General features: G+C 42.1%; 1 protein-coding gene across 2 annotated transcripts in view; it reads right to left on the reverse strand.

The window, feature by feature from the left end:
* sh3gl3a (SH3-domain GRB2-like 3a) overlaps nt 1-23,938 on the reverse strand; it is a 77,055-nt gene extending 53,117 nt beyond the window's left edge. For both annotated transcript variants that reach the window (XM_041792744.1, XM_041792736.1), the window contains exon 1: nt 23,758-23,938. In XM_041792744.1, coding sequence (XP_041648678.1) covers nt 23,758-23,802 — 45 coding nt within the window. In that variant the 5' untranslated portion in view covers nt 23,803-23,938. The remainder of the gene's footprint in view (nt 1-23,757) is intronic.
* Between the last annotated feature and the right edge of the window lie 745 nt (nt 23,939-24,683).

Genomic DNA, 24,683 nt, shown 5'->3' on the forward strand with positions numbered 1-24,683 from the left:
CTGAGGACCATGGTCTCAGATTTGGAGCTGCTGGTTCTCATCCCAGCCGCTTCACACTCAGTTGCGAACCGTTCCAGTTAAAGCTGAAGGTCACGGCCTGATGAAGCCAACAGAACCACAACATCTGCAAAAAGCAGAGACCTAATCCTGAGGCCACCAAACCGGACGCCCTCAACACCCTGGCTGCGCCTAGAAATTCTGTCCATAAAAGTTATGAACAGAACCGGTGACAAAGGGCAGCCCTGGCGGAGTCCAACACGCACTGGGAACGAGTCCGACTTACTTCCGGCAATGCGGACCAAACTCTGGCACCGGTTGTACAGGGACCGAACAGCCCTTATCAGGGGGTCCGGCACCCCATACTCCTAGAGCATCCTCCACAGGATTCCCCGTGGGACACGGTCGAATGCCTTCTCCAGATCCACAAAACACATGTAGACTGGTTGGGCAAACTCCCATGCACCCTCTAGGACCCTACCGAGGGTGTAGAGTTGGTCCACTGTTCCATGGCCAGGACGAAAACCACATTGCTCCTCCTGAATCTGAGGATCGACTATCCGATGGACCCCCCTCTCCAGGACCCCTGAATAGACCTTACCGGGGAGACTGAGGAGTGTGATCCCTCTATAATTGGAACACACCCTCCGGTCCCCCTTCTTAAAGAGGGGAACCACCACCCCAGTCTGCCAGTCCAGGGGCACTGTCCCTGATGTCCACACGATGTTGCGAAGGTGTGTCAGCCACGACAGCCCCACAACATCCAGAGCCTTGAGGAACTCAGGGCGGATCTCATCCACCCCCGGGGCCTTGCCACCGAGGAGCTTTCTGACCACCTCGGCGACCTTGGCCCCAGAGAAATAAGAGCCCACATCCGCGTCCCCAGACTCTGCTTCCTCCTCAGAAGGCGTGTTGATGGGTTTGAGGAGGTCTTCGAAGTATTCCTTCCACCGACCCACAACGTCCCGAGTCAAGGTCAACAGCGCGCCATCTCCACCGTACAAGGTGTTGACAACGCCCTGCTTCCCCCTCCTGAGACGCCGGATGGTGGTCTAGAATCTTCTTGAAGCCGTACGGAAGTCATTCTCCATGGCCTCTCCAAACTCCTCCCACGTCCAAGTTTTTGCCCTGGCAACCTCTGAAGCTGCAAGCCGCTTGGCCTGCCGGTACCTGTCAGCTGCCTCTGGAGTCCCACAGGCCAAAAAGGCCTGATAAGACTCCTTCTTCAGCTTGACGGCGTCCCTCACCACCGGTGTCCACCAGCGGGTTCGGGGGTTGCCGCCACGACAGGCACCGACCACCTTACGGCCGCAGCTCCTATCAGCCGCCTCGACAATAGAGGCACGGAACACAGCCCACTCGGACTCAATGTCCGGAACGTGGTTGAAGCTCTGTCGGAGGTGAGAGTTAAAGCGCCTTCTGACAGGGGACTCTGCCAGACGTTCCCAGCAGACCCTCACCATACGTTTGGGCCTGCCAGGTCTGACCGGCTTCCTCCCCCACCAGCGGAGCCAACTCACAACCAGGTGGTGATCAGTTGACAGCTCCGCCCCTCTCTTTACCCGAGTGTCCAGGACATGTGGCCGCAAGTCCGATGATACGACTACAAAGTCGATCATCGAACTGCGACCTAGGGTGTCCTGGTGCCAAGTGCACATATGGACACCCTTATGCCTGAACATGGTGTTCGTTATAGACATCCCATGACGAGCACAGAAGTCCAGCAACAGAACACCACTCGGGTTCAGATCAGGGGGGCCGTTCCTCCCAATCACCCCCTTCCAGGTCTCACTGTCGTTGCCCACATGAGCATTGAGGTCTCCCAGCAGGACGATGGAGTCCCCGGAAGGAGCACTCTCCAGCACCCCCTCCAGCGACTCCAAAAAGGGTGGGTACTCTGGGCCCCATGGGCGCAGGCCCAGCCACCAGGCGCTCGCCATCGAGCCCCACTCCCAGGCCTGGCTCCAAGAGGGGGCCCCGGTGACCCACGTCTGGGCAAGGGAGATCTGAATCCTTCCTGCCGTTCTGCCATATACGGTCCTTGATAATGACAGTGTGAAACCCAAACAAACCGAACCAAATGTATACAATGTAACAAAAACACGGACCTTGGTCCGGACTATCAGGTGTGAAAATGACCTTAATACTGGTAGTGATATTGGCTAAATTTAATTTGCAAATATCAACATATTGTACAAACCTCAATATTGTTAAGCCTAGTCAAACTAAGAAAAAGAGTGAAGTACAAGTTTTATGTTCTTATGTGGGCCTTTTTGATGGATTTCTTGCAGGTCAATTCAAAAGGACCAAGGGCCACAGTTGGCCCACAGGCCATAGTTTGGACACCCCTTACTGATACTCAGAGTAATAGGAAAATATTTGTAACATTATTAGAAATTCATTAAACACTGTTAGAATTTTGTCCATATTGTACTGGGGTCTGATGTTTATAGAGCTAATGTCTCTCTAACAGTGTAATGACAACATCAGCACTATTGGAGTTAAATGGTAATTAAAACAAAAAATGTCACCAAATTGTGTCTTTACCCTAACAATGCACACAAAGTTTATGAAGTGTGCTCCTGTCATTCTCCCTCATCTCTTTGTAGACACTGCTGTCTGTCTGTCTGTCTCATATCAGACCTTACTGCTACATTCAGATGCGTATTAGCTTGTTAACCAAACAGCAGCAGCTACAATATTAGTGAGGAGAAAATGCATCGTTTTATACATTAATCTTTAACCAGAAGTTAGCGCAGACTGAGCGCTCTGTCCTCTGACTGACAGCCAACACACTGCAATGTATGAGCTAGTGCAGGGCATTTTCTCGCCATCGTATCAGCTGTGGAGCGTGGCCGCTCACACTCCAGACACAGAGGAATTTGCATGACGAAAGTAAAGAAAAATTAAAGGATTGGTCATGAATTTCAAATCTTGAATCAAAGTGGTGTGAAGTTTTTGTGGCAACAGGTAAAACTGCGCGCCTGGCATGCACGCATCTCTCTCACCTTGTCATCGCACGGGAAGGGAGGCAGGAGGGGGAGCAGGGATATAACGCTACAGGTTCAGCCTACTTATTCTCCGCTAAGTCTGCATAATTGGTTGAAACTGCTTCACCATGCTGCTGCATCTGCTGTCAGACATGAGTAATGCACGTGCACATTTCCCTCAGAACTCACACGCCTGCAGCTTTTTGCATAGTTCAAAGAGGAAAATCGTACCAGCGTATTTTCATGTCAAATTGCATACCTGGTACGCAAAATGCATACAGGTTGGCAGGTCTCCATTGGTCTTGTGTTGTGTTTGGTGAATTTATTGTATATTTGCACTTTCTCTGAGCACTTCACTTACAGTACTCTAATCACTGAGAAGTAGAATTGCTGAAAGTGTTTTAGTTTAGCAACAGCAGTGTGTAACTGGTTCAAACAGAATTAAGTCATATGAAATGTGTGTGTTTCATATGGTAACAAAATGTGTTTTTTATAAATTAGTGTATAGTTTTTACAAAAATGTTTCATTTTGCAACGGATCTGAGGTGTTCTGCTACTTGTGTGTGGTTGTGTGAATTGTGTGTAGGGTTTTGACAAAATGAGCTCTGTTTTCAAAATTGTGTTTAAGTAATCGAAAAAAACTGTATTGCAATGAATCTTTTCTTTTGACAGTTTCGACCTTCATAAAAGATTTCAGGAGGATTTTTTAAAGTAAGTCTTAAAACAGCTGCAACCGGTCACTAAAGACCCACTACGTACCACTGCTTATAGTACATATACGTACTACCACTGTTATTTAAGCCAAATCAATTCAGCGCTGGGCTAAAAACAAACTCAGACGACCCAGCTAGTCTTAAAGCTCATGACAGACAGTCAGAAATCCATTCCGTAGCAGAACTGCTAGCTCAGTCTTGAGTATCTTTTTTGTGTACTTGTACTTATATTTTGGGGAAGTATTTTACTCTGTGAAATTTTAAAAAGCATCAATTTCTGGGTAAAAAAAACTAAAGGTTAAAACAAGGAGGTTCTAACGGAGCCTCTTATTTCCATAATTTAAATAAGGACATTTCAGCAGGTGTGTCAATAATCTTATCAGACAGGATAGGATGAGTCTTACTGTCACTGAGCACGTGAGTGCAATCATGCTTTCCAATACCAAAGAAAAGCTTGATTTTTACATTTTCAGAGTATTAACACATGAAGAGTCTGTCACGACCTAAAAGCTCAGGAGACAAACACTGAAAAGAGCCTTTTGATGAGCAGCGTTAGCGTACAGTGTTTGTGCATGTTGGTGTGTGTATGTGAGTGAGTGTCATTTGCATAAAAACCACAGTTTCCTCAATCTGCTGTGTGGGTGTGTGATTTTTGAGCTGTGTGCTAACCGGAAAAGGCACCTGGCAGTGCAGCATTGTTTTCCTTCAAAGTGTTCAGCAGACGTGTTGAACCCAGCCTAAAGACAAAACATGACTGCTCTGTTTAAAGGCAGCTGTGTCAGCTGGTGCAGAAAATTATCTCCTGAGAAACTTTTAGAGTTTACGAGGTTACTGACTCAAAAAAAGACAAAAGAACAAATTAATCTCTACATAAGGTAGGCATGACATTGTTGTATTAATCCTTTTTATCACCAACCTCTGCAGGCAACTGCTTCATGGAGGCGTGTCCTCAGCAGAGACATGGCTGTCTGTTATCATTAGCTGACAAGCACAAACCACATGCAATATGATTTAGCGTTATTTTAGTATTTTAGTCAGACAGCATATTAGGAGTGAATCACGATATCATGATGGCAGCTGGTTGAATAACATGCACAAGAACAGCTTTGCTGCTGTTGCATTAGAAATTAATTTGGGTATATGTGAATCAGTGGTCCAGGGGTTTGATCCCTCGGGTAAGACATGTTGTCTGAAATTGTTCCTGCCGCTGCACCAGTGTCATGTTAATATAAAGAAATGTAATCAGTTGAAATCAGTCGACTCTCTACACAGCAGCCTCTGTAGTTAATCCAAAGATTAGAAGAAACTATGGAGACTCAAGGCTTTTTGATAGCTTTTTTAACTCCGTGAAGCAAAAACACCTAGACCTTCAAACCTAGACTGTAGTGGCCTCTGCCATAGTGGCCTACGCTGTTGTGAGCAATGCATACCTTTGTGTTGGTGTGTCAACTTCACACAGCAATATTTCTCCCAAACACTCCACAGCAGTGCAGATTTTAAGCCAGTTTCCAGTCCTGATGCTACATTTCCTGCCTGTTTGTGTACTGAAAACCACGGGGACTGATACCAAGTGTTTTATGTTAGAGTTGGAGGTGAGCAGCAGTTGATTTCACAGCAGTTACTGCAAAGAAAGAAAGGGAGGAGATGCAGGGGGTGAAGGGAAGTATGACCACTGAATCAGCTGAGGCAGAGGACAGGAGAATTTCTGCACTCGTTTGGCCACTGAAGACAGAAATGGATGAGGAAATGCCTGATTGACTCGTTGTATTTTCATCTGCAGCCATTTATCTCACCCCAGAGTAAGGCTGCTTGATTCTGGCTAAAATCCTAATCACAATAATACTTAATAAAATGAAAATCATGATCATTAAAAATGATAATTCACTGATTTTACAACTTCTGTATCGTGTGCAGATGAACTTCTAGTGAGAAGTTAGAGTATCATGAAGAAGTTCATTTGTTGCTGTGATTTAATTCAGAAAATGAATCTTCCATATATTATATTTATTTTTTTTTATCTTGATAAACATGGCTTACAGCTCACAACATCAAATGTCCACTATCTCAAAAATATTAGGAAAGTCCAGTTTGTAAAGGTTTCCCGAGGCTTCATTCTCTCATCCTGGTTCAGTACAAACAACCACAGTCATGAGGAAGACTGATGGCTGGACTACTGTCCGGAAGATGACCACTGACACCCTCCACATGGAGGGTAGGCCACAGAAGGTCACTGCCGAAAGGCCAGGCTGTTCTCAGCAGCAGATTCATGGAAAGTTGACTGGAAATGAAAAGTGTGGTAAGAAAAGAGCACAGCAGCGGGGATGAGCTCAGCCTTCAGAGGACTGTCAAACAAAGCAGATTCAAGAACTTAGAGGAGCTTCACGAGGACTGGACTGAGGCTGGAGTCAAAGGTTTTAGAGCCGCCACACACAGAGAGGTCCAGAACATGGAATACAAGTGTTTTGTTTCAAGTATCAAGGTCCCAGAGTCTGAAGGAAGATTGGACAGGCACAGAATCCAAGGTGTTTAAAGTCCAGTGTTTCAAAGTTTCCACAGACAGTGATGGTTTAGGGGGCCATGGCATCTGCTGCTGCTGGTCCACTGGTCTTTATCACTCCAGAGCCAGCCATCTACCAGGAGGTTTTAGAGAGCTTCATTCTTCCATCTGATGAAAGTCTTTATGGAGATACTGATTTTCTTTTCACCTGCCCACAGTGAAGCCAAAACTACCAGAAACTGATCTGCTGACCATGGTATTACTGTGATTGATTGATCTGAACCCCATAAAGGATCTGTGCTGTCAAATCGGAGATGAGAGGCACCAGACTCAACAATAAGGCAAGCTGAAGGCTGCTATCAGAGCAACCTGGACTTCCATGAGTGCCACGGGCTGATGGTAAATTATGATAAATCCCCACCCCAGAACTGGGAAACTATGAGTGGTATTATGAATGCATCATCATTTTAAACTTAAAACAAGAGGGAACATTTATTTCTATGGTCTTACTAATGATACCAGTTCACTAAAGACAGAGTACCCCACTGTGAGGATGTTGAAACAACTTTGGAGTGCAGAGCTATGGGTAACTGTGGGTTGGTATGTCATTTCCTCCTTTTAAGGGAATTTCCAATATTCCTTATACACTGCCTGGCCAAAAAAAAAGTCGAAACCAAAAAAAGGTCACACACTCTAATATTTCGTTGGACCGCCTTTAGCTTTGATTACAGCACGCATTCGCTGTGGCACTGTTTCGATAAGCTTCTGCCATGTCACAAGATTTTTTGCCATCCAGTGTTGCATTAATTTTAATATTGGTGATGGGAGAGTCTGACCACTGCGCAAAGCCTTCTCCAGCACATCCCAAAGATTCTCAATGGGGTTAAGGTCTGGACCCTGTGGTGGCCAGTCCATGTGTGAAAATGATGTCTCATGCTCCCTGAACCACTCTTTCACAGTTTGAGCCTGATGAATCATGGCATTGTCATCTTGGAATATGCCCGTGCCATTAGGGAAGAAAAAATCCATTGTTTAAGAAATGAGAAGTTACTCATTGCATCAACTGGGGTTAAATAACTTGTTGACAGCTGAAAGATAATCACCCATGTAGTAATTATCCAATAGGAGGCTCATACCTATTTGCTTAGTTAAATCCAGGTGGCAACTTTTGTTTTTTTGTTTTTTGGCCAGGCAGTACATTTCTAATGCTTCATTTAAGTTATTCCAAGGTCCCACTGTATGGTCAGGAGTGGATACTATAGGTGTCTCTCCTCTTCTCCTGGGTTGATAGTCTAAACTCACATTCCTGAGTTAGATAAAATGCTGTTTGTTCCTATAGTCAAGGATTGTTTCCTCACAGCTTGTGTGTCCGTGAACCTTAGACAGAGACAGTCTGGCTCCAGTATGTCAGAGTCTGCAGGGTCATATTTTGAGTTATGATCAAGGTTAAGGTTGACCAAAGGTATAGAAGGGTGAACTACTTTGGGCTTCATTAGAAATCTGGCTTCAACCTCACACTTTGTTGATGTCACTCTTTCTCCTTGGCCAAGACTAGTAAACAGCTCAACCTAAGTCATTTCGTCTCTCGTGTTTTTCTCTCACCTCATTAGTGAGTATGAGCTGTCAGGAACTTAAGACACATAACTGCACTGATAGCACCTGTACTGTGAACTCTGCCCAGTAAAAGTCAGATTTGAAACAGCTGCAGAGCTGTTATCAAGCCACAGACAGATTCTGCCCTTAGCTAACAGGTCTTCTGTAAGTGTAAGCACACAGTCAGATGACAACACATTACAAACTCATGTCCACACAACTGCTAATACACACATTTTTGTATCAGGGTGAGCAACTTAACTGCTCTTTCCTTCCATCACTGTTTTGGCTGTGAGCCGCTCAGAGGGGACTGATGTCTGTTGCTGATGATTGTATGTGTAAGATAATGTCATGCTGTTTAAGCACAATGTCAAAACTGAAAACTGGACGGCACATAGTCTGGACAACAGCAGATGGGGTCTGATGTTCCACGTAACTTTAAAGTATCTGGTCAGTTAGAGTAGGTGTACCATGTCCACTGAGGTGTAGAGGTGGGCGATATATATCGCCTACGATAGTATCGTAAATGTTGCTTTGACAATATGCAAATTTACATTATCGAGTATTCATACTGTCCTGAAAAGAAAACTAACAGACGGTGCATAGACGGTAAAGAAGAGGTGCATCCAAGTCCTCACTTCGCCGAATGCATGCCTTATAGTGGGTGGCGGTATGCACCTTAAAGTTGTTTGCGACCCGCCAATAAAACAAGAGAAGAAGAAGAAGAAAAATGCGTGCCTCAGAAGCCAATCAGCTGACAGGATTCAGTCTCGTGACTCGGCGGTCGGCAACCAAAACACAACATGGTCTCACATGGAGGAAATATGCAAGTGTCTCCTGTCGGATGATTTACTAGTGAGACGTGGGTCCACGGCACTAGCCTGGAAATGGTTCGGTTTTGACAAGACTGACGTCTGTCAAAAAAACGTTGTATGCAAGATATGCCGAAAAACGGTCGCCGTGAAGAGCAGTTAAACGACAATTTTGTTCCACCACTTGCAAACGAACCATACGAAAGAGTATGAGGAATATGTAAAACTTTGAGACTCCACAAGCACGACTACAGCTACAGAAAAGACGAGTAAATCTGCACACCACACTCAGCAAACCCTTGCTGAGTCATTCAGCAAACATGTACCCTATGACAAAGCAAGTTAACGTTGGCAAGACATCACGAACGCCATCACTAATTTCATAGCCAAGGAAATGATGGCGATTCAAGTGGTGGAAAGTGAAAGTGAGTATTTGACATTTATGATTAAGGCTGACCTTAAATGAGAAAAATATAATTCATTAACAGCAAAACTATTTTGAAAAGTATGATATTTAAAACATGATTTAAAGGAGTGCATTTTTTTGCGCAAAAGGGTGAAAAACGTATTTTAGAATAACTGACCTCACAAAAAAACTAATCATGCATTTTAACCAATGTTGCTACTAATCAATGACATATGCCAGACTACAATTTCAGTGTAGTATCTTGAAAAAAATCAATTTGTGTTTTTTTTCATCAAAAATTTTGTTTGTTTACATTACAAACATGGCAATTAAAGGGTGAAAAGATATGACAATTATTGAGTATTTGGTATTTTTGTTAATGGCACAAGTTGATGAAACAAGGAAAAAGTTAAACAATTTAAAATAAACCAATATGATTTTTTTTTAATTTACAGTAATAAGCCCCTGTGCATTTTTTGCATGCTAGGAGGAAAATGAGGCAGCAATTTGTAGGGATACAAGAGGGTTAATGATATTTGTTTACAATTTTTTGTATTTATTTTTGTACAAAAGCTTAAGCAACAACTATTGAGCAGACCTGATTTGGCATATTCTCCTGTAATTTATGTATAGCCTGGACATAACTTGAAGTTGGTCATTGTTAAATATGGCCATAGAATAATGTTGGGCAATGTTTTGCAGAAGATGTATGAAGCACTTTAAAAATAAATAAGAGCTGTTGTTCTGAAACTCTGTGTCTATCCATAGATGGTCTTGGTAAGCAAGTAGAGTTTTACAGCATTTTTTGTAAAACCCAAAAAAAAAAAAAAAAAAAAAAAAAAGAAAGGAAATCACATTTGAAAGGATATTGTCAGATTATCGTTATCGGAAAACTAAAAAAAAATCATCGAGATTTTTTTTTTTGCTCATATCGCCCACCCCTACTGAGGTGTGCTGGGATGTTTCTGTTTCATCCACTACTCTGTGGTCATCCTTTAGAGCCATTTGTTTTCAAAGGCTTTAACATCTCTAGTTCAAAACTTCTGGCTCAAAGAGCTAGAAGCAAAGAGCAGAATATAAAGTTTTTCTCACTTCTTGTTGAGTCTGTTTCCTATGAACTAACTTAATATCTTCTGGATTTTAGACCTGTTACAAGTTATATTGTGCACCTCATTGGAACTGAACTTCTTTAAAGATCTTCCAGCATTCTGAAAAGATCTGATCTGTATATGAATTTCAAAAAAATAACTAAAAGATGAATACACTTTTCAAGTCATTGTAGTTTGCAATATCACACAGAATTGGACCCACATAAAACTTTGATTTATGAAATTCAGGACAGTCTTTTGAAGAAGATTGGGAGTTCAAATCCCAGTCAGAGCACAAATATGCAGTGTGGGCCCTTGGGCAAGGTCCTTAATGCCAGGAACAGCTGTCCCAGACGTAAGTCGCTTTGGATAAAAGCGTCTGCTAACAGAGAACAGAGACAGGTAGGAATGGGCGGTAATACGGTAATACCATATACCGGGGTATTAAAAAATAGCCACGGCATTGCCTCAATTACCGTCATTAAGACCGGACCATGTGATGAGTGCAGGTTTTTAAACAAATGCCTTGAAAACATGTGTCTCTCTCCACCAGCAGCACCACTGCCAGTGTGTGAAGATGCCTCAACATGATAAATAAAATCCTGCTTATGATTTCATTTCAATTTGGCAAATGATGAAGGTGCTCAGAGCTATACCGGAGCTTTTAAACTCGTGGCGACAGAGTTTTTCCCGTGCACAATGCGAATATAAATAATTAAGCCGGATCTTTATCTGTTTAGAAGCACACGGGACATTGCTTCACACTCATAGATGCTGTATTATAACAGTTGAGGATTTTGATTTCAATTTTTCCTTGTACAATAGGGTAAACATACGGAGAGAAAGAGAGTGAGGGAGAGAGAGAGGAAAAAGGAGATGAAGGAAGAGTTCATTCTGCCTTATCTCTTCTTGCCTGTAAGGTGTGAAATCAAAGGCTTCAACTTAAAGTCACTTCTAGCTAGAAATGAGTGATATCATATGCCGGGGTATTAATAAATAGCCATGTTATTGATTTAGTCACTGTCATGAAGACAGTACTGCTTAAAAAAAGCGCACGTTTATAAAAAAAATGCGTTGAGAGTCTGTGTCCAACTGTAGCATCACTGTGTCTGTGTGAAGATGCTTCAGAGGTGATGAAAGAATTTCTATTAATGATGTCAGCCCAATTTGGCAAACGACAAACGCGCACATACATACCGATGCATAGAAACTTGTGCTCCATGGAATGCCATCAGCACTGTGCATGTGCTGTACGGAGGACGGGGCTCGGCATTGTTGCACTACGAGGAAATAATATTAAGGGCAATCTTCTATCTGTTTAAAAGCACATCTCATAACAGCTCTGGAAGGAGCGGAGGTAAGACAGAGGAATAAGTGCATGTCTGTGTGGAGAGGAAAAAGAGAGAAACGTCATTTGCGGTAAATAAGTAAATGTTTACTTCTATGATAAACATGCTCACCTGTTAATCACTTTATGAGCTCCTGCAAACTTCTCTATAACCGCGCTGTCGCTTTGCTGGGGGGGGGGGTGCTGACGGTAATACCATATACCCCAGTAAAATTTGGGGAGGGTTTGAAGGTGTTAAAAAGTGGATACCGCCCAAGCCTAGAGACAGGCTTTTCACATTACATTACATTACATTAAAAACAGGCCAGAGTTAATATTCTTCCAGTAGAGAGGGAAAACATTCTGATACATTTACAGTAAACAGGAAGTGACAGTGTTGCTCCTCTTATCTTCAGCTGCTCAAGATTTAGAAATCTGGACCGCACCCTGGTCATTGTCCCTTTTCCCTTCAGGAAGCAGGTCAGTACCAAACAATATAACATACATACACCTAGCTGTAAAAACAACTTTTGTGAGCGTTTCTGCAGGGTTGAAACATCTGATTGATACAGACTGGTTGTTATTCTCAGATGTTTCCTCTGTGTTTGCAGAGGCAGGAAACCTTTGAGGTTTAAGACTTTAAGTGTTCTGCATTGTTTTAAAGCCTCTACTGTCACAGCTCATCAGATCACAACTCAATGCATACAGGCATTTACATATGAATGACTGCTTAAAGGGATACTTAAACATTTTGGCAAATTTGCCCATTGCCATAATCCCTATAGTCTTACTAATAGGTTCGTTACCTTTAGTTGTTGGTGCAAGCTATTTTTAGATCGGCAGTGCTGAGTTAGGAGCTGCTCTGCCAACGCAATGGAGTCTTATGGTATCTCAGCTTTCCCTCATCAAACTCATCAAATACACAATCCAACAACTCCAAAACGATCTCGTGGACAAGTTGTGACCTGAACATTCACCACGCTATGAAATAATCATGGACAGTTACGAGACGGGGATGTTTTAAAGGTAAATGTAAAGCCAGAACTACACTTCAGACATGGCTACCGCACTGTGTCACTCCACCCAGTGTTTTACTCAAGAAATAGTTCAGAGTATACCTTCCTGCTGCCTTCCTGACTTGTTCACTCATTTTCAGTTTGGAGGGAATCACATATTCCTCCAGATATATATGTATAAAAATAGCACTCTGCATAAACTCAGATGGACAATAGGGGGTATATAAGAGTGTAATACTGTGAAAAGACAGCAAAGGGTCATCAGCAATGTTGACCAGTCATCAGACTTGTTCTGTTGTTTTGGAACTTGACTGTGTTTATGTTCTCAGCTTTCAAGCTGATTCAAACAAAGCAGCGTACTAAAACCACTCTAACTTGTTTTCTCCCTAATTTTTGTCAGCATCAGTATGCTCTTATGGACAATACAATAAGAGATACACATTTTTCCACAGCGGCAAAATCCACATGAACTGAGAGTTCAACCAAGGAGCTTAAAAGCATACTTGCCCCTCATACCACCTGACTGCAGGCACTGTTACACCTCTGTTAAACAGCTGTTACACCTCAGTTACACAACTCTTACACTACTGTTGCACCTCTGTTACAGCTTTGCTACAACTCTATAACACAACTATTACACCACTGTTATACCTCATTTACACCACTGCTACAACTCTATTACTCCTCTGCTACAACATTGTAACATATCTGTTATACTGCTGTTTCACTGCTGTTACATCCAGTTACACCTCTGCTACAACTCCATTACAACTTTGTTACACCTCGGCTACACCGCTGTTACACCTCTGCTACAACTCCTTTACAACTCCATTACAGCTCTGTTACTCTTCTGCTACAACTCTGCTACACCTCTGCTACACCACTGTTACACCTCTGTTACATCTCTGAAACACCACTGTTACACCACTTTTACACTCAGTTACTCCACTGTTACACCTCTCTTACAAATCTGTAACACAACACTTACACTACTGTTACACATCTTTTAACCCACTGTCACAACTCTGTTACACCTCTTTTACACCGCTGTTACACCTCTGTTACCTCACTGTTACATCTCTGTTACACCTCTGTTACAACTCTGTTGAACCACTGTTACACCTCTGTTACATCAATGTTACACCTCTTTTAACCCCCTGTCACAACTCTGTTACACCACTGTTAGACCTCTTTTAACCCACTGTCACAACTCTGTTAAACCACTGTAACACCTATCTTGACCCACTGTTACAGCTCTGTTGCATCACTGTTACCCCTTTTTTTAACCCATTGTTACAACTCTTTTACACCACTTTTAACCCACTGTCACAACTCTTTGACAACACTGTTACCCTTTTTTAAACCCACTGTTACAACTCTGTTACACCACTGTTACACTTTTTTAACCCATTGTCACAACTCTGTACACCACTGTTACACCTCTTTTAACCCACTGTCACAAATCTTTTACACCACTGTTACCCCTTTTTTAACCCACTGTTACACCTCTGTTACACCACTGTTACACCTCTTTTAACCCACTGTCACAACTCTGTTACACCACTGTTACACCCCTTTAAACCCACTGTTACAACTCTGTTACACCACTGTTACACCTCTTTTAACCCACTGTCACAACTCTTTTACACCACTGTTACCCCTTTTTTAACCCACTGTTACAACTCTGTTACACCACTGTTACACCTCTTTTAACCCCCTGTCACAACTCTGTTACACCACTGTTACACCTCTTTAAACCCACTGTCACAACTCTGTTAAACCACTGTTACACCTATCTTGACCCACTGTTACAGCTCTGTTGCATCACTGTTACCCCTTTTTTTAACCCACTGTTACAACTCTTTTACACCACTTTTAACCCACTGTCACAACTCTTTGACAACACTGTTACCCTTTTTTAAACCCACTGTTACAACTCTGTTACACCACTGTTACACTTTTTTAACCCATTGTCACAACTCTGTACACCACTGTTAAACCTCTTTTAACCCACTGTCACAAATCTTTTACACCACTGTTACCCCTTTTTTAACCCACTGTTACACCTCTGTTACACCACTGTAACACCTCTTTTAACCCACTGTCACAACTCTTTTACACCACTGTTACCCCTTTTTTAACCCACTGTTACAACTCTGTTACACCACTGTTATACCTCTTTTAACCCACTGTCACAAATCTTTTACACCACTGTTACACCTCTCTTACAAATCTGTAACACAACTCTTTGACACCACTGTTACACCTCTTTTAACCCACTGTCACAACTCTTTTACACCACTGTTACCCCTTTTTTAACCCACTGTTACAACTCTGTTACACCACTGTTACACCTCTTTTAACCCCCTGTCACAACTCTGTTACACCACTGTTACACCTCTTAAAACCCACTGTCACAACTCTGTTAAACCACTGTTACACCTATCTTGACCCACTGTTACAGCTCTGTTGCATCACTGTTACCCCTTTTTTTAACCCACTGTTACAACTCTTTTACACCACTTTTAACCCACTGTCACAACTCTTTGACAACACTGTTACCCTTTTTTAAACCCACTGTTACAACTCTGTTACACCACTGTTACACTTTTTTAACCCATTGTCACAACTCTGTACACCACTGTTAAACCTCTTTTAACCCACTGTCACAAATCTTTTACACCACTGTTACCCCTTTTTTAACCCACTGTTACACCTCTGTTACACCACTGTAACACCTCTTTTAACCCACTGTCACAACTCTTTTACACCACTGTTACCCCTTTTTTAACCCACTGTTACAACTCTGTTACACCACTGTTATACCTCTTTTAACCCACTGTCACAAATCTTTTACACCACTGTTACACCTCTCTTACAAATCTGTAACACAACTCTTTGACACCACTGTTACACCTCTTTTAAGCCCCTGTCACAACTCTGATACACCACTGTTACACCTCTTTTAACCCACTGTCAACACTCTGTTAAACCACTATGTTACCTATTTTAACCCACTGTTACAGCTCTGTTGCACCACTGTTACCCCTTTTTTAACCCACTGTTAAACCTCTGTTACACCACTGTTACACCTCTTTTAACCCCCTGTCACAACTCTGTTACACCACTGTTACACCTCTTTTAACCCACTGTCACAACTCTGTCAAACCACTGTTACACCTATCTTGACCCACTGTTACAGCTCTGTTGCATCACTGTTACCCCTTTCTTTAACCCACTGTTACAACTCTTTTACACCACTTTTAACCCACTGTCACAACTCTTTGACAACACTGTTACCCTTTTTTAAACCTACTGTTACAACTCTGTTACACCACTGTTACACTTTTTTAACCCATTGTCACAACTCTGTACACCACTGTTAAACCTCTTTTAACCCACTGTCACAAATCTTTTACACCACTGTTACCCCTTTTTTAACCCACTGTTACACCTCTGTTACACCACTGTAACACCTCTTTTAACCCACTGTTACAACTCTGTTACACCACTGTTACACCCCTTTAAACCCACTGTTACAACTCTGTTACACCACTGTTACACCTTTTTTAACCCACTGTCACAACTCTTATACACCACTGTTACCCCTTTTTTAACCCACTGTTACAACTCTGTTACACCACTGTTACACCTCTTTTAACCCCCTGTCACAACTCTGTTACACCACTGTTACCCCTCTTTAAACCCACTGTCACAAATCTTTTACTCCACTGTTACACCTCTCTTACAAATCTGTAACACAACAATTACACCACTGTTACACATCTTTTAACCCACTGTCACAACTCTGTTACACCTCTTTTACACCGCTGTTACACCTGTTACCTCACTGTTACATCTCTGTTACAACTCTTTTACACCACTGTTACACCTCTGTTACACCACTGTTACACCTCTTCTTAGCCCCTGTCACAACTCTGATACACCACTGTTACACCTCTTTTAACCCACTGTCACAACTCTGTTAAACCACTATGACACCTATTTTAACCCACTGTTACAGCTCTGTTGCACCACTGTTACCCCTTTTTTAACCCACTGTTACACCTCTGTTACACCACTGTTACACCTCTTTTAACCCACTGTTACAACTCTGTTACACCACTGTTACACCCCTTTAAACCCACTGTTACAGCTCTGTTACACCACTGTTACACCTCTTTTAACCCAGTGTCACAACTCTTTTACACCACTGTTACAACTCTTTTTTAACCCACTGTTACAACTCTGTTACACCACTGTTATACCTCTTTTAACCCACTGTCACAACTCTTTTAAACCACTGTTACCCCTTTTTTTAACCCACTGTTACAATTCTTTTAAACCACTGTTACACCCCTTTAAACCCACTGTTACAACTCTGTTACACCACTGTTACACCCCTTTAAACCCACTGTTACAGCTCTGTTACACCACTGTTACACCTCTTTTAACCTAGTGTCACAACTCTTTTACACCACTGTTACCCCTTTTTTAACCCACTGTTACAACTCTGTTACACCACTGTTATACCTCTTTTAACCCACTGTCACAACTCTTTTAAACCACTGTTACCCCTTTTTTTAACCCACTGTTACAACTCTTTTACACCACTGTTACACCTTTTTTAACCCACTGTCACAACTCTTTTACACCACTGTTACCCCTTTTTTAACCCACTGTTACACCTCTGTTACACCACTGTTACACCCCTTTTAACCCACTTTTACACCTCTGTTACACCACTGTTACACCTCTTTTAACCCACTGTCACAAATCTTTTACACCACTGTTACCCCTTTTTTAACCCACTTTTACAACTTTGTTACACCACTGTTACCCCTTTTTTAACCCACTATTACAACTCTGTTACACCACTGTTATACCTCTTTTAACCCACTGTCACAACTCTTTTACACCACTGTAACACCTCTTTTAACCCACTGTTACAACTCTGTTACACCACTGTTACACCCCTTTAAACCCACTGTTACAACTCTGTTACACCACTGTTACACCTTTTTTAACCCACTGTCACAACTCTTATACACCACTGTTACCCCTTTTTTAACCCACTGTTACAACTCTGTTACACCACTGTTACACCTCTTTTAACCCCCTGTCACAACTCTGTTACACCACTGTTACCCCTCTTTAAACCCACTGTCACAAATCTTTTACTCCACTGTTACACCTCTCTTACAAATCTGTAACACAACAATTACACCACTGTTACACATCTTTTAACCCACTGTCACAACTCTGTTACACCTCTTTTACACCGCTGTTACACCTGTTACCTCACTGTTACATCTCTGTTACAACTCTTTTACACCACTGTTACACCTCTGTTACACCACTGTTACACCTCTTCTTAGCCCCTGTCACAACTCTGATACACCACTGTTACACCTCTTTTAACCCACTGTCACAACTCTGTTAAACCACTATGACACCTATTTTAACCCACTGTTACAGCTCTGTTGCACCACTGTTACCCCTTTTTTAACCCACTGTTACACCTCTGTTACACCACTGTTACACCTCTTTTAACCCACTGTTACAACTCTGTTACACCACTGTTACACCCCTTTAAACCCACTGTTACAGCTCTGTTACACCACTGTTACACCTCTTTTAACCCAGTGTCACAACTCTTTTACACCACTGTTACAACTCTTTTTTAACCCACTGTTACAACTCTGTTACACCACTGTTATACCTCTTTTAACCCACTGTCACAACTCTTTTAAACCACTGTTACCCCTTTTTTTAACCCACTGTTACAATTCTTTTAAACCACTGTTACACCCCTTTAAACCCACTGTTACAACTCTGTTACACCACTGTTACACCCCTTTAAACCCACTGTTACAGCTCTGTTACACCACTGTTACACCTCTTTTAACCTAGTGTCACAACTCTTTTACACCACTGTTACCCCTTTTTTAACCCACTGTTACAACTCTGTTACACCACTGTTATACCTCTTTTAACCCACTGTCACAACTCTTTTAAACCACTGTTACCCCTTTTTTTAACCCACTGTTACAACTCTTTTACACCACTGTTACACCTTTTTTAACCCACTGTCACAACTCTTTTACACCACTGTTACCCCTTTTTTAACCCACTGTTACACCTCTGTTACACCACTGTTACACCCCTTTTAACCCACTTTTACACCTCTGTTACACCACTGTTACACCTCTTTTAACCCACTGTCACAAATCTTTTACACCACTGTTACCCCTTTTTTAACCCACTTTTACAACTTTGTTACACCACTGTTACCCCTTTTTTAACCCACTATTACAACTCTGTTACACCACTGTTATACCTCTTTTAACCCACTGTCACAACTCTTTTACATCACTGTTACCCCTTTTTTAACCCACGGTTACAATTCTTTGACAGCACTGTTACACCCCTTTAAACCCACTGTTACAGCTCTGTTACACCACTGTTACACCTCTTTTAACCCAGTGTCACAAATCTTTTACACCACTGTTACCCCTCTTTTAACCCACTGTCACAACTCTTTTACACCACTGTTACCCCTTTTTTAACCCACTGTTACAATTCTTTTACACCACTGTTACACCCCTTTAAACCCACTGTTACAACTCTGTTACACCACTGTTACACCCCTTTAAACCCACTGTTACAACTCTGTTACACCACTGTTACACCTCTTTTAACCCACTGTTACACCACTGTTATACCACTGTTACCCCTTTTTTAACCCACTTTTACAACTTTGTTACACCACTGTTTCACCTCTTTTAACCCACTGTCACAACTCTTTTACACCACTGTTACACCTTTTTTAACCCACTGTTACACCTCTTTAAACCCACTGTTACACCTTTTTTAACCTACTGTCACAACTCTTTTACACCACTATTACCCCTTTTTCAACCCACTGTTACACCTCTGTTACACCACTGTTACACCTCTTTTAACCCACTGTTACAACTCTTTGACACCACTGTTACACCTTTTTTAACCCACTGTCACAACTCTGTTACACCACTGTTACACCTTTTTTAACCCACTGTCACAACTCTGTTACACCACTGTTACACCTTTTTTAACCCACTGTCACAACTCTTTTACACCACTGTTACCCCTTTTTAACCCACTGTTACACCTCTGTTACACCACTGTTACACCTCTTTTAACCCACTGTCACAACTCTTTTACACCACTGTTACAGCTTTTTTAACCCACTGTTACAACTCTGTTACACCACTGTTACACCTTTTTTAACCCACTGTCACAACTCTTTTACACCACTGTTACCCCTTTTTTAACCCACTGTCACAACTCTTTTACACCACTGTTACCCCTTTTTTAACCCACTGTTACACCACTGTTATACCACTGTTACACCTTCATTAATGTGGAAAGGGTACAGAGGAAAATGCTTTGCTAAATCATATTGCCACAGTAGCACTTCTATACTTTTCTAGTGTCATTTCTTGGTATCACTGATACATCCTTCTTCCGTATGTCTGGGTGTCTGTGAGGGAGCACAGACTAAAATCAACCCCTACCAAATCTCATCAAATCTGATCAGTGTTCATTTTTTCATGAATCCTCAAAAATGGATCAGAGCATGCAAATCAAGTTCCACATCAGACAGACATTTTAAGCCCTCAGGCTTTAAGGCTTTGTGTGTCGACATAAAGACTTAGCGTCACGATTCTGATTTGGATTTGCTCCGTTCAGTGTTTGATTTCCGTTTCCTGTGTCCCTTCTGTTTTCATGCATGTTTTTCTTTTGTGTTGTTTTTTTCTGGGTCTCCTTGTCCCCTATTTTATTATCTTCTCTTTCTTGTGTGTTTCTGTATGATATTTTTCTAGTGCTTTCTGTTTTAAGCCTCCAGTCTCCCCCTTCTTTTTGTGTTATTATCTCCCATGTGTTAGTTAGTGGTTTCTGAGTTGTCCTCAAGCGGCAACCTCTGATCCTGAAAAATGAAGCCAATGCAGAAATGCCAAAAATTGCTATACCGCGAGTGTCCACTTGAGGCTGGCTGCAGGAACACCGGAAGTTCCATCTGCACACGTGTTAAACAGCCGGTTTTGACACACAAAATAAACTGGTTTACAGCCTAGTTCAAAACACCAAACGTGTCTCATTAGCTGGTGTCTTACTGTGCTCCCACTGTACGGGGGGTGAATTTTTTTGTACTACAATCATTTGGATTATATTTAGGATGAAAGCTGATTGGCGTGTCTCATTTGGTTGACAGATAGCTCAGCAGGCAGAGGCTCCATTTCTGCCAACCGGAATGCTAGCTAGCAGGCTGACAAGAAGTCGCGCTTAGTGGACGGGCTGTTAGGTTGACCCAAAGTTCGGTTGAGACCTCGATTTCAATATGGAAGCCTCGACGAATGGGCTTCAAGCCCGCCTATTGTAAGCAGACGACTGACGTCACACGGCGTTTGTCCAATTCTTTCTACAGTCTATGGTTGTCCTTCTTACCTCCCTGTTTTCTTGTTCTGGTCCTTGCTGTTCTCTTGGTGAGTTTCGTGTTTCATTTTTGTCCTTGTACTTGTCACTTGCGTCTCAGGTATAGTTTAACTTCCTGGTGTTTCCTCTCCACTGTGATCATCCCATTAGGCACAAGTCATGCTAAGTAGCTATGTTTGGACTAGGGTTGTCACAATATCAGATTTTCACTTCACGATTATTGTGGGCAAGAAATGTCACGATAATGATATCATCACGATTTCAACAAAAAAATTAATAATAATGGAACAATTAATCAAATTTATCTTTAACTTTATTTATGTTGTGTTCTCTCTTTTGGCAGATGAATTACTCTCAAAATACCTGTCTAAAGAGGTACTGCAGCTGCTGTGGCATTGCAGAGGGTCAGTGTTTGTGTGTAAGGAGGAAGGGGGAGGGGTTGTTGGGGTGCTACAGGAGGGAGACGAAGCAGGGCGGAAGAAAACAGGGGCAGATGTAGAAAACAAACTGTGTTCAAGTGGCACTGGATCATTTACACGATATTACCATATGCACATTTTTAACACGATATTGAAATTTTATTTTTTAATACCACGATTATCGTCAATATTGGTATATCGCGACAGCCCTAGTTTGGACTTTTGTGTTGAAGCCATAAATTCTGTTTTTTGCCTCTTGGACTTTAGCTTATTAAACAGATTTTTGTTTAATTTGCACTTGGTCCCTTTTATGTTTTACATTTTTGCAAAATCATGACACTTTGAGTACAACTTCCTCCCAAGTCCTTTTCAAACCAAGTCTACTTTACCCCCGGAGATTCAGTGCTTGCTACTTTATGGAAAAAGGTACTTAAAGGGTTTAAATAAAGCCCAGGCATGTCTGACTCAACACCCCAGCTCATTTAGACAAACACATGACCCTTGTTCCGGCATGTTTTCACTGCAGTCTGAATAAGAATGTTTGAGATGATGTTATTTTTTAAATAAATATCGACAATTGAGTGGACATTTTGAGAGATACTGGACATTCTACACTCAGTTATCAACATAAAAAACACACCTTTGAAAGGCTATCATTTAAAACCAAAAGTCATAATCATTAGCGGGAACTCTCAACTATGAGAGAGCAAAAAACAAACCCTGAGATCAAGACAACCACACAGCCTGACTACAGTCAACATTAAAAAAACATAGAGTAAGGAGAAAACAAGACCAGCATGTAAGAGATCAGCTCCATGTTACAGAAAAATTCATAGAAACAAACCAGTTCTCAGAAACTGGAAAATTTTATATAAAAAAAAAAAACCTACAAGAGGACCTTCCCATCAAAAATGGGTAAAACCACTTCTGCATCTCTTTTGACCCAAAGAGATGTATCAACTAAAATAAATTCAAACAGGATAGCCTCCATAGTCTGGGGTCGATGATTAAAAACTACCAGAACCCACTTGATTCCCCAATCACTACAGGAATTAAAGGACAAAATAAAGTCACTACGGCCTGTGGAGTTGATGAAATCTGAAATGAAATGATAAAACTGACAGACCTCAGATTCCAGCAGACTCTTTAAGATTGTCCTTAGTCCTGTAAAAAGCCCCAATATTTATGGTAAATGAACTTGATCTTGTATAGAGCTTTTCTGGTAATCTGACTACACTTTTACACTTTCTTACCATTCATACCCTTTCACTCCATATTCACACGCTGATGGAAGAGGTTCCTATGAAGAACTGGCCATCAGTATTGGCTACTCCCATTCTATTGCATCAATCAATGGAAATGTGGCTCTAGAATGTGAAGATATGGGATTGCCACTGGTTGCAGAATCTCATCTCCGTATCTCTGGAGATTGTCTTCAATGATGACAAGCCTTGTTTTTCCAGTGAGGGAGATGCTGCCTCACACCATCACCCTGCCGCCACCAAAAGATTTTACTCTGTCGGTGCTTCAATCAGCATTGCGTTCTCCATGCCTTCTGAATCAGATTTTTTGCTCATATGTGACTCATATCTGATTTTTTTCTAACAGTGTGAACAGCGCAAGTCACATTGAATCTGACCTTTTCAAATCAGATTCAGGCCACTTTCATGTGTGGTTCGGAATCAGATATGTATCTGATCTTTTGGAAGTTGACTTCAGTGTGAACAGGCAATCAAAAAAATCAGATCTGAGAAAAGATCAAAAATTAGCATTAAGGCCTGCAGTGTGAACGTAGCCTGTGACCCGCTCCATGCAACTGCTGTAGGCAGAATCATCACAGGTGCCACTCGTCAGCACCTGGGGGTACCAGAAGCTCAAAACAAGAGTCAGTAGCAACAGCAGAATAAGCTCTTTGACAATAGCAAAGAAGATTTTGGAAATTTGTATCATGGGTGCAACCCAAATACTCAGCTCTGCTGCTCATCCCATAAACACTTGTTCATTACAAAGGTGGCACCATTCAAAAATGAAATAAGATGCTTTCTAATGGTATAAGATTTTGGGAAGAATACCTCTTTATAGCCTTTTAGAACCAGCACTTAAAAGTTCGATATCCCTAACCTGGATATTAGAAATAACTCACTTCACTTCAGATTTAGTTTGGAGGGTTTTGGACGGTGTGTGTCGTAACGTTGTTTATGTACAATATTAAGTTCCTGTGGATGGATCGTAGGGCAGAAAGCTCAAAAAGCACGATATAGTGTCACGAATGTCAACCAACCTGCCAACCATGGTTTGATGGAGGAATTCTTTCTGTCTACTTTATTTCCTGTACAGCCTGGTGCCGTAAACCGTAAACCGTTAGCTGCGAACCACATCCAAACAATTGTTGTGGACGAGCAATAGCAGGCGGTCTCCTACCTGACTGGCTTTGTGGAACTGTTTCTTCAGCCCGGCCACAGACATCTTCTCAACACGTGAAACGTTCCACTTCCTGAAATATATTCCACAAAACCTTAAGGATGAAAGAGAGAGAAAGGAGAGGGAGAGTGAAAGCAAATCCACGCAAGAAGTCTAACGACTCCACAACAGCGCTCATCAGTCCACCGACCAACGCTGGAGCTCGGTCTGAGTCTGAGAGGGTGTCAAGCTCACACAGAGAAGCCGACCACGACCAGAAACGGTGTCGGGCTCTGGAAAATAAAGTTTCAGTTTCAACGATGGAGACTGAGACTCCTGTTCATTTACTGTCAATGAATCAAGCCGTCATTACAGCCGTCATGTCAGAGTTTTCAGGCATGCTAAACAAAATGTTTAGGTGGCGAGAGGTTTTAAGACCAGATCACTTTTAAAGCTTTTACGGTCATCAGATAATCCCACATACACAACCAGGACAGAATTCTACCACTGATCAGTGATGAGCCCCGACACATTTAAAACCAGGTCATTTTAATGATGACCCACTCTACAGCTTCATGGCTTAAATAGTTCACTTCCTTGTGGATGAATATAGGAAGATACAGCCCGTATATTATTGTGAAATTAAATCCGGAAGTCAGAGTTGCACATTCGCGCGTTACCTTGGAGTGGCAGAGGTGGATAGGGTTTCCTGAATCGCAGAGATGTCACCACTTCTGAAAGCTCATTGGCTGACAGCTGCTCGCGCTAAGGAAAGCACGTAGAGCAGCGATGACCTCAAAACATCCCTGTGTTTATATGGACGGATGGATTCACACCCACCCCGAGAAAAAGTAGTGCCTTAGAGGGAGACTCTATACTACCCTGGTGCTGACCAAATATCATTAGCAGCTATTAAAACTAAAGAAACCTTTCTGCTGCCTTTGTCT

This window comes from Cheilinus undulatus, linkage group 1 (assembly GCF_018320785.1).
Source record: "Cheilinus undulatus linkage group 1, ASM1832078v1, whole genome shotgun sequence".
Classification (NCBI taxonomy): Eukaryota; Metazoa; Chordata; class Actinopteri; order Labriformes; family Labridae; genus Cheilinus; species Cheilinus undulatus.